Here is a 12,390-nt window from a genome sequence, read left to right on the forward strand (position 1 = left end):
GATATTCTTAATGAAGCTTCTTTCATGCATGGCCATGACATGACAGTGATGTACTTACCAACCCAACTATCTTTAAAAAATGAAATAGAAGAAGATAGTTTTCATTAGGATTAGGTAAAGAACAATAGTTTTCTTTATTCTCTTTGCCTTTAATTATTCATTTCCACTACCAAACAATAGAAAAATATACATGAATGATGTAGACACTAGATAGTTTTTTTGGGTAGAATCCTTTTATAGAAGCTCTAAAATAAATGTAACCACTCAGATGAAAGGTTATCTAAGAGAAATTCAGAAAAAGAGTGAATGACAATGAGTCAATGATCATATATGAACCTATTAATTCGAATAATTAAGATACACATATATTGAACAATGATGGAGCAAATTGGGTGGTTAAAAAGAAGCGAGCCTTCACATGAAGACTGAGGTTACCGCCTCAACCAATGGCTGCAGGTTGTATCAGAAAAGAACAGTTCTTGAATAATGGGAAAATCATATTGAGATCTTATTGATATATTTTTCTTTACAATCACATCAACATGAACAAAACAATGAGAAAGAAAAAAAATCAACCACCATCTCCACAAATAACAACAACCTCATTTACATCTCGGCCTGTTTGTTAGATGCTGAACCAGTCGGAACCCGTCTGGGCCGCTTCGAGTGGCGGTGGTGGTGGCTATCGAACTTCAGCCTACCAGTATCCTTGAACCGCCTCCTCTCCGCTGGAACTGTGACACACTCCGGTGGTGGGACAGGGTACCGCAATGAATCGTAACAATAAGAGTAGTACATGTATCTCTGCCTGAAGTTCTTCATGGCGGCGCGTCGCTCCTGCGTGATGACGGCATAGTCTGCACTCTCCAGTTCGGCATCCTTCTCGGCACAGCTGCCGGTGGGGAGCTGCTGGATGGGATCGGAGGGGCACCCTTGGAGGACTAGGTCGGAGAAGTGGGAAACAAAGGGAGCGTATTCGTAGTTCACTTTGTACTTGCCACCGGAAGTTGCCCAGTTGGAGGCGTCCCATATTGTTGCGTATAACGACATGGGCTTTGATGGGTAGTCGCCACCCATTGCGTCGTTTCTTACCACCTGTCGGATTGGAACATCATCCACGTAGAATCTGGACCCCACAAAAAATAACATAAATAAATAAAACTTAAAAATTAGATAAAAAAGGAAAGATGTTTAGACATTATCCACATCTCAAGGCTTTCTACTTCTGGATTTGAGTTGAGAAGAGAAGAGCTATTCCAAGGTCCAAAACTATTTACGAATTGGGTTGGACCCGGTTTGGTGTAGATCACTAAAAAAGGAGAGAAGAAACCACAGTTTGCTGGATTTCCTATTCCCTTTTATGAAGTTTCATGCCAACTACTATTTCAATTCATCAATTAACAATTAAGAATTCAGCAACTTACAACAGAGATGATTAACAGCTTAATCCATCGACACCAAGCACGGATTAACAACAGACCTTTTGAAAACTTGATCAAATGGAGCTTAAATAAAACCTAATGAGAGTCAGTGTCAAGAATCAAAAGATTTAACGTTGAGAAGAAATTATTATTTTGCGATTCTTACCAAAAGAAGAGATATTTTTCCATTTTGAGAATATACTTGGATTGGATTCACAAGCCATCCTATATAAACACCCAACTGTCCCCAGCTAAGAACTTGGGCAAAATCCCAGGAAACCCAACTCAATCAAAGCTGGAAATTGCCATTAATGATGAAAACAAGACTACTGAACTTTCCGTTCGAGTCGGTTTATCCCTTTAGGTGATTATGTCTCGTCTCGTCTCCCCAGCTTGAGCCATTAACCTTTTTAACAATTAAACGTACGTGCAGGATAAGCTAGAATAAGTATACAAACAGGACTTTCTAAAGCCCATATGCAGAGCAGAAATTCACGTGAAGGTGAAACAATTGCTTCAGGAATATCAGTAATCTCAGCCTCAGGAGAAAGTCACATTCAACCAATATTCAATATAGTAGGTGCAGCCGTGTAGGTCTTCTCGTTTGGTAGGCGGATAAAACTTAAAGCCCCTAGAAATCCAACAGCCTAACAAGTCCCCAAGGTTTCTAATCCACAGTTCTATCATCTCTTCTGTGGGACCCATCTCATATTGCGTCCCACAGCCAAAGCTCTGCATGCAGGTTGCCAAGTGTCTACTTTTAAGAGAGAGAGAGAGAGAGAGGGAGGTTTGGGTTGAGATGCTTACATGATGTTGTTGGCTGTCCAGAGGATGCTATACCGATGGAACTCGCGGGTCGGGTCGAACCAGAGGTAGTACCTCTCTTCTCGCCCACGGTGGGTGCTCCCGTTGCCGTAGACGTTTGTCTGGAACCTCCACTCTTTGCCATGAATGTTTCCAAGGAACTCGAAATCCAGCTCGTCGTGCGTCTTCTCGAACACATCTCCGTTGGATGTCTGCATCAGCATTCAGCACCGTGATCGTGATAATATAATCAACTACTACGAAAGAAACAACTACTCTCTCTCTCTCTCTCTCTCTCTACTTCGATGGAACCTCGGACACACATGAATCCGTTACCACTGTTCAGCGATATCCATCGCCTTTTCCATCCAGTCAGTACACGTGAGCCCACCTGGTCCCACAACTAGCCCTGATCGAACCATAGCCCGATCAGACGGTGGAAATTAAATAGTTCTTTACTTTTTTCCCACTATTTTAACATTAAAAGTAGAAATTAATCCCTTTTCAAGAAGAAAGTGCTTACGTAGAAGGCGACGACAACGCCGGCTGTGTAATCGGCCGGCAACTTAATCTTAGCACTGAAGAATCCATGGTTGTAGAGGCTCGACGATATGAAACCAGAACCTGATATTCGACCAACGGAACCGTTAATGGTGACGACGACCGGCTTACCGTACAAGAGAACATATATAAAAGCGAGAAATTAATCCTTACTCTGTTACTTTCTTGCTTAATTTCTGGATTGGTTTTATTGGGAAACCAGTTTTCAGGTTTAAACAGAAAAAGTGATTAATTTGTGATACCTGTGTAACGGTCGAGCAGGAGATGGACGCTCTTGCCGTCGGACGAACGGACGACATTCGAATCACCGAACAGAGGAGAATAGCCTTCGTCAAACCTAATAGTCGTAACATTAAAATCTGTTGCTGCGACGCAAGAGATACACAGAAAGAAACAGAGATACGACAACGCTCTACTTCTACATAGAGAAGAAGAAGAACGTAAACGATCCATCTATTTTGTTCTGCTCTTCTTTTCCTTCACTCTCTTCCTTTTTCCCTCTTCTCTCTATCCCTTCTCCTGCTTCCTCTGCAACTCGAAAAACCCGTAACGAAAAAAATGACGCTTTGTCGAGAGTTCTGGGTTGATACTTCACTTCTTGGCTTCATTTTATACAAAGACAGCCTTCTTAATTTTCAACGACTAATATTTTAGTGAGGGCAACTTTGGCCATTTCCCTCTTTAGGAGGGCTTGCTGCGAAGGTCAGTTTCGTATTGGAAAAGGATCGGGACCTGTTCTAAAGTTTTTGACTATTATTTTGGTTGACGTATATACCCCTCACTTACGTCCCGAAAAGTTACAATTTCGGTAAAATTGGAAGAAATAGAGGGGTATTTTCGTAGTTTCGGGCGAAACGAGGGGCGTATCTCTGTTCTCATAACGGAAAATAGAAGGAGAAAGCTTCTTTCCAACATTCCATTCTTTGTGTTGGCTGTAAACCGCGTCCCGATAGCAACGGCGGTGTGAACACTGCCACGCTGGCAACAGCATCACTTATTCATTACGAGGGAAATTATCTTGTGCTCTTACAGACATGATAGCTTCCGTGTATCAACGTCTTGCACTTGCACACGTGTGCCTCGTAAACAGAGCTAGGGGGGCCCGCTCGACCTTAGTGTAACGGCAGAAGGCGTCAAATGGATGACTCTGGCAGAATCGTCGTTAGTTAAAAGAACCGTTGACAAGGTGGTGGGTGGAGCTCGTTATCACTAGCTCTCCGAGCTGACAAAGAAGTCCCTCTCTAACTTACGTGCTGGAGAAGCTACATGTGGGTCCCGGTGGGAATCCATGCAGGACAGCTGTCAGATGGGGACCTAATGACGTCTCTAATCATATTAAGGATGATTAAGCTCACGGTTAATTAATCTAATTATTGATGAATGGAGTAGTTAGTAGAATAGTAGTTAGTACTAACTCCTGCCTTTGCACGATTCCAATATTTCATTCCAAGTCCGGATGAAGAAGTGTCGGAATAAAATATTGAAAAAAAATCATTCAAGGTCTGTCTAATCTTCTAGTGACTTGGTGGGGACCACGAGGCGAAGAATCTGTAGCTTTCCGCCGTCTTTAGTGATGTGGAGGATTACTATTGGAAGGTGGGACTCGAACGAGGAGGTATGTACACGTGTCGCGGTCAATGGAGCTGTCACCCACGTGTCAAGTAGGTTGGGTTGGAGGCTTGGAGCGTATATTCCAAAATTTTGCTGGTGGAGCACACGCTGGGGCAGGGTTGGCGACATCTTTTGTCGTGGAGTGGGAGAGAGATGGCTCTGGCTCTGGATAAGGACCGAAGAAGCAAGAGAGAGAGATGAAAATGGGATAGGGATAAGATATTGAATATTTGTTATTTGTTAATTCCAAAGCTTGTCTGATCTGATTGCAATCCTACGGTGGTTATGGTGTCATCTGGCAGCCTCCACTCACGGTATATACGGTATATTATTAGCAGCCAGCCATCATAGATATGGGCTTCACACTTGCACTTTGCATTATATATATAATATTATTTATTATTTAAAATATAATATGATATTTTTTAGTTTTTTATTATATGTTTATATATTTTTTATAATATATTATAAAAACAAAAAGACCGAAAAACCAATGAACTAAACTGCCAATTAATTGAATAAATCAATTGGTTAATTGATCAGCTTTGGTTCGATTTTGATTACCAGTTTTCCATAAATTGGTAGTACTGGTTTGGTAAAAAAAATAGGCCTAACTTATCTGTGAACACCCCTATTTAGCCTTAAGGATGTCCAATGGATCGGCTTAAATGACAAACCCGCACTGACCCAACTGGTTGGCCCAATCGAGTTCCGGGTTGGTTTGGGTTGTGAACTGTGATGGGCTCATACTAAACCCAACATATTAATTAACATTAAAAAGTGATTATAAGTGGGTGTATCCCTCTATTTATCCAGATCGAATTCGAGTCGATAGAATAATACCTAAATAATAGTGAGTATGATTCCATGTAGGGGTATAAACAGTATTCAAAAAAATCCAATTTTGAATTCGATATTCGACATAATCGAATTGAATTTGGATAATTCGAATATCTAATCGGTCGAATTTGAATATCCTATTCATACCAAATTGTTAATCGGATTCGAATTTGGATATGACCTGATTCGATTCGATAAATATCCAAATTCAGTCGATTATTTAATTCTTATATATAATGTATAAAATATTTTATATAATTTATATATAATAATTAAGTTATATAAATAATTTATATATTTATATACTTTATATCAAAAAAATATTTATTTTATATATTTAATAATTATCTAAAATAATTAATTAATCAAATTCGAATCGAACATTCGAATATTTAATTGGATTCGAATTCAGATATTAATTTTCAATATCCGTCGAATATTGGATTTTCTAATTAGATTCGAATTCGGATATTATTTGATCTGATTCGAATTTAATCCGTTTACACCCTATTCCATGATTTTCATTTGGCTATGGTTTAAAAAAAAAATAAAAAAAGAAAAGAAAACATTGAAAACTTTATACCAGGTTTGTAAAGATTTTCTTACATTTCCCTTCCTTTCCCTATTTTTTCCTTCAAACCAAACACGATATTAGTGGTAGAAGATGGACAATAGGCGGCCCATTGGCTCATTGAGAAAAATAATCAATGGTGGTATGATTTGATGACAAACCAAATGAAATTGTTTGTATTAGTGAGAGGAGAGGTTTTTGACTTATCATTCTAAATTATTAAAAATAGATTCAAAATTAAATGTATTATTAGAATATAAAAATTAGAAATAAAATAATCATCCCAACCTAATAATGCTTATAATGCTTCGTCATTCAACAGTTAAGTAGGTCTCAAGTTGCTGAAAAGCTGAACGATTTCAAGCATTCTATTTTTTTATTTAATTTGGAAAGTTTCAAGCATTCTATATTCTAACTCTTATTTCTTTCAGCAGTTACCAAACCCCAGCTTAATTCGTGTTTGGATGACAAGTAAAATGAAGTCGTTTATGGTTGCTAAGAAATTGGGCTGCAAATGGATTGAATTGAATCGGTTATAGATAAAACCAAATTTGATTTATTTATTTAAATTTAAATCGAATCGGATTTAAATCAACTTCGAATTACAATTGGAAATTGAATAGTATAAATAAGTTAAATTAAATTAATTAAAATATTATATATTATTAATAAAATGAACTAAAAGTGGCATTTGTTTTCCATAAACAAAATGAATCGAAAATGCGATTGATTTGAATTCAGATTTGGATAATCACATATCATTTGCAGCCCAAAAGGAAAACGATTTCATTAACTTCTTAATACATTCAATGAAAAATCAAATCACAATAAAATCATCTCCTTAATGCGTTCATTTCTTTCTTCCTTAAATAGAGGCTTTGACCAAGGCTTTTAAAATCAGACTGAACGGGGAACCGTTCTGGGTTCAGTTCCCAAGTTGAACGGTTTAAACGGATGGCCTGCTCTGACAAAATATAAAAAATTAAAAACAAAAAACAGTCAAAACTATTGTTTGAGTTGACAGTTCAATTGCAAAATCAGCAGTTTGCTGATCAAATCAATAATTTTTGGCCAAAACACAATTTTAGGATAAAACGGAACCAATCAAATGATTAATTTTCGATTTTTCCGATCCGATCCGATCCGATTTTAAAAGCATGACCTTGTAAAGATCAAGTGTATAATGTTGATATTTTTTTCCCCTTTGACACCCTTCAATGATAAGCATTTAAGATACGGCTAGCAAAAATTATACAAATTTGGCACATGTCTGCTACCATCATTCAAAGTATCGATATGCTGGAAGCTTGATACTAAATTTTCTTCTTTTTATTTTATTTTTTATGCATTGAGCGTGTCAAAGCATCATTCTCCTTGATTTAAGAAGTTCCACATGCCAACCTAATTCATAATAAATCTCTCTAGAAGGATATTAACGTTTAATTTCTAAGGGTGTTAATGATGCTCGAAAATCCAATTTTAAAATTGAGATTCGATATAATAAAATGAATTTGGATAATTTAAATATTATAATTGGTCGAATTTAAAAATGATTTAATTTAATTTGATAAATATCTAAATTCGATCGTTTATTTGATTTTTATATAAAATATATATGTTTTATATTTTATATATCACATTTAAATTATATAAATAATTAATCAATCAAACTTGAATTCGAATTATTAATTTTAAGTATTCATTGGATATCATATAGAATTCAAGTATTAAAATTTTTAATCAAATTCCAATTCGGATTAAATTCAATCCGTTTAAACTCCTACCAGAACCTCATATTTCATATATCAACAACCGCATAAATCGATATGTATAGTATGGGTATGATACTTATTGATACTTTGATCCTGAATTGCTGTAATAGTAGCCACGTGTTTCGCCGCATCAGCTGCTTTTTTGATGGAAAGTTTCAATAAAATAATCATCACCACGTGGCAAAAATTTTAAAATAGAAAACCGTGGGATTGAAGCTTTGGCAATCCAGAGGCCAAAATGCATGGAATGCACTTTGCTGGCCATGGAAGTTGTTCTCATTTGACAATAATTTGAGGCATTCTCTCTGTCTCTGACAAGGGAAAGAAAAGTCAAGTAAGATAAGCCAATCTTGTTTCAGCTCCGTGGAGAATGATTTAGATTTAGTCAAAATCCATGTAACTCACCTTTCAAGCATATCCCTTTCGATTTCAACTACATGGGACCCATGATCCAGAAACATAATCCCACTTTTGATTTTCTAAATTCTAGAGTTTCGTTTGGAGATGGCAAGAGACCCACAAAGGGGTCTACTTGTTGAAGCTCACCGCCCCACATCATCTGAGGGTGACTTAGGCAACTATTTGCTGTCATTTTGGGGCAGCTAAGTTAAAAGCATTCCACTACTAAGTTGTGGGTCCATGTATGATTTGGCACATCACCCATCATTGATGGGTGGGACCCACGGGATTACAATACCTATGCCTGAAGTTTGACATGCCCAAAAAAGCATTTGATTTTAGGGAAAATATCACTAAAAGCTTTTAAGGAGTTGCAAGTGTGCAGCACAGGTGTACAACTCCTCTTTCTATTCCCTTAACGTTCCTCTCACATCCTCTGTATTTTTGGTACATGGGGTGCGGCTTTGGCCGGCCCTCATGCCCCCCACAGGGGTGGGGTGTTGTACACTGGTGGGTTAGTGCCTTAGTGGTGGCAGGATGCATGTATGGGCCCACCACTGGCATTCACTAAAAACAGTCTTTGCACTGGTGCCTCTTCATTGGTCCAACCCGATCCAGTCCAATGTGAATTTATTATAAATGGACCAGGTCCAATGTAATTCATCGTCCAATTTGTTTAAATTCATTTTAATTTAGACTGGTTTCAATCAAAACCCACTCCATTGACACCTATATTCTTATCTTATATCAATGGATCAGATATTGGCTTAATCCAATATAAATTTATCATGGATACGTTGGATAGATCAGGTCCAGTCCAATCTAATAAATATTTTGGACCAAATTGGTCCAATCCACTGTCTTTTTGGTCCATTCAATCCGTCCAAATTGATTTTGGACTGGATGGGGTCCAGTCCAAGACCGGTCCATTGACACCCTTATTCATAGGCACATCCATCATGCATATGCATTAGGAACATCTCCCATGAATAATAACAAATAAGTATGGGAGAAGTTCCCAATAATAACAAATAGGATGTGCATGTAAGGCACTTGTGAAGCACCAGGTGTGAGGAACAGATGCAATCTCCCCACACCGACCTCACAGACACATCCCACCATGTATTGAAAATATCTCCTATGAATGAAGAAATATTCCTGATGTGCGGTTAAAACATGGTGTGAGGAGCAGATTCAGAGTATGCTGATTGACCAACTGAACTATTGGATCATCGGCTTCCCCACCTGGCCTCTGTGCATTATAGCCCTTCTTGTCATGATATGCTTCGTACTATACCAATCAAGGTTTAAAGTCAAAACTCTTTTTTTGTTTGTTTTGATTTATATCTGAGTTTTCACAACGGACATGTTAAGAGGGCTTCATGTGTCTAAACATAAGCCCCTTGTATTATGCGTATAATTAATACGTATCGGATATGTACAATATAAATACAAATAAATGCAAAATATAAGGGTTTTACACTCAGGAGGGGTGATGTGGACCATGGATTAAACAGATTAGGGCCCTACACCCAGTGAATGTGAATGCCAGGATGGTCCACATTAAATGGGATAAATAGGGTGGGTTGTGTAGGAAGATAACCAACAACACAGATGAGATTAAAAAAGACAAAAGAAGAGTTTTTTTTTTTATCATTCTTTATATCCTATCTTCCTCATGGTCTGCTTGCAAAACAAACCCTAGCTCCATTAATTCTGAATATTTTTTATGACATCAATAAATTCTCCAAGACTTTGTCTTCACCAACTTAAATAATCGATGACAAATATGATCTTGACAATTGAACTTTCTTGGTCGACGACGATGATAATGAAGTGTTTCTATTGTGAAGTTGAAGATAATAATTTAGTATGTTATTATGTTTGAAAGGGGCCAGGTCCTAACTCCTATGCACGCAATAAACAGTGTGATTGAAGACTTGTAACCATTTGGAGAGCAGCATTTCTTTTTCTTCTCTGGCTGAAGGAACAATATAATGTTCAATTTGAGCAAGGATCCCTAATTCCCTGTGGACCTGTTTATCTTATGTCTGGCAAAAGCGACACCCAAAATTAATGTCCAAGAATTCCCCCAATCCCCAGTAATCAATTACCTCATAGGGTCGGTCTAGGATGAGTATGTTTTGAATTCAGGAGACCAGATGAATAGGGAAATTTATACTCTACCCGTAACACATAACATAACATACATACAATGTAGCAGCTCCTTCCCTTCAGGCTGCAGTCTGCCTCATGAAGCTGTTTCTTTCCAAGATTGTATAAGACCGCGCTCATACGTATTCATAGCCACTTGCGCCCGCAGTCGTGGATTGGGAATATCTTCATAATGCACAACTGCAAATCGACGAGTCTTGTGCATAGGGCTTTTAAAACCCAGCCAACAGGTACAAATATCACTCATAATCTCTCTTTTAACCCAAAACTACTACCTCTTGCTAAATGTGCATAATCATTCATCTCCACTCTATTTCTCACATTTGAGAATGACATCCCCAGTACCATATTCATCCATGACAAGTTGTGACATTGGGACCCACCAATTTACAAATCAGACAAAAAAGTTGTACTTTCAATTACTTGCTTGCTTTAGGTTGTGTTTGGTTTGATAGAAAATAAGAGTAAGGAGTCTAAGAACTTCCCCCTATCTTTCTATTTATCTCTTATTTTCTGTCAAACCAAACATAGCTTTAGTTCCAGTAAAGAAATTGCATATGATGAAAAATAATTACAAGTTTTATTTTGAATGCCCTAATCCAATTTAAATTAACCAAAATAGCTCTATATGGACACTGTGCGGACAAATTCGAATTCTGCATAGCTTTTGGGTCAGGTCTCCAGCAATGTTATAAATGTAAAATAAAATTTCTAAATACCACATTCAAAAGAATACACATGTAATAAAAAGTAAATAATATGAACTGACTATGAAATAAATAAATTGTATCAGAAAGTGTATAAAGAGATTATAAATAAATTCAATTTGTCGTATACATATGAATAAATCAAGACATACGCAAAGCGAATGAGGTTATGATCACGAAATAAATTTAAAAGATAAAATTTCAAAAAATAAATATATATATATGGGAGTATATAATTGTTTTATATTTTAATTTTTTTTATTAACTAATCCGATCAAATTCGAACCAAGTTAGTCGGTTTTCTATAATTTTCGATTGGCTTTGGTTTACCAATTTTCCAACTCGATCAAGTTAGGTTAGTTTCAATTTGGCCATTTGTAAATCGACAAAAACTGAACCAACCTGACTATATATATATATATATATATATATATATATATATATATATAATTTTGTTATAATATTTAGATAATTATGTAATTTTTTAATTGAAATTTTTTTTAGATGGCTGTAGAAAAAAAGTGGGGGAGAGGATAAATATGAATTAGAGATAGTTTAGGAGGGAATCTCTCTACTAAATTGGAGATAATTTAAGAGATATATAGGAGTTAGAGATAATATACGAGATAAATTGGAATTAGAGAGAATTTAGGATATATATATATATATATATATATATATATTGTTATATAATTATTTAGCCATTTTTATTGTTTTGTATTTAAGATATTTATTTATTGAAATATTTAAATGATGTTTATCTTTTAATGTTAAATTTTATTATTTGAATAACATTTAAATTGAATAATTTGTAAAATTATAATTTCTATTGTTACTACATAATTCCATGATGAATTTTGTAAAGATATAGAATTATTAATAATATGAATATTATTAAATATATTATAATTAACTTTTGTGTTTTGAATAAATATTTTAAAGTTAGTATATAATTTTGTTATAATATTTAAATAATTATATAATTTTTTAATTGAAACTTTTTTTAAATGGATGTAGAAAAAAAGTGGGGGAGAGGATAAATATGAATTAGAGATAGTTTAGGCGGGAATCTCTCTACTAAATTGGAAATAATTTAAGAGATATATAGGAGTTAGAGATAATTTAGGAGATAAATAGGAATTAGAGAGAATCTAGGAGAATGTGGGGGAAAGTGGTGCCACTTGAATAAACATTAGAAAATCAAATCCCTCTTTCTTTATGGTTGTTAAAAATAGTTAAGCCTATGTTATTTCCTTATTGGTTTAATGGGTAATTATGTAGAATTAAAAATAAAAAAAAGGAAATTAGGAAGGGATGTTTAAAGCAAGGAGAGGCATGGTGACTTGGACTTTTTTATTTATTTTTATTTCATGTCATTTTTTAAAGAACCAATGAGATGCTCTCATTCCTCATAAAAAATTATCTAAAATGTCTCTCTTTTACCCAAACATTCCCAACAATCTGCTCTCCTAAAATTTATCCTAAACTAACTCCTCCGCTTTCTCCTAAATCATCTCCAATTCCTATTT

At 35.8% G+C, this 12,390-nt stretch overlaps 1 protein-coding gene across 1 annotated transcript; it reads right to left on the minus strand.

Moving 5' to 3' along the window:
* Window positions 1-484: 484 nt before the first annotated feature.
* Window positions 485-3,464, minus strand: LOC104600357 (putative xyloglucan endotransglucosylase/hydrolase protein 30). Its single transcript, XM_010263259.3, has 4 exons — window positions 3,029-3,464; window positions 2,749-2,849; window positions 2,229-2,437; window positions 485-1,126 (listed from the first exon to the last, which is right to left on the minus strand). Exons 1-4 carry the CDS (start codon window positions 3,237-3,239, stop codon window positions 607-609), a joined length of 1,041 nt encoding a protein of 346 aa, XP_010261561.1. The 5' UTR covers window positions 3,240-3,464; the 3' UTR covers window positions 485-606.
* Between the last annotated feature and the right edge of the window lie 8,926 nt (window positions 3,465-12,390).

The sequence above is a fragment of the Nelumbo nucifera genome, chromosome 1 (genome assembly GCF_055504915.1).
Source record: "Nelumbo nucifera cultivar China Antique chromosome 1, China Antique-T2T, whole genome shotgun sequence".
Taxonomy (NCBI): domain Eukaryota; kingdom Viridiplantae; phylum Streptophyta; class Magnoliopsida; order Proteales; family Nelumbonaceae; genus Nelumbo; species Nelumbo nucifera.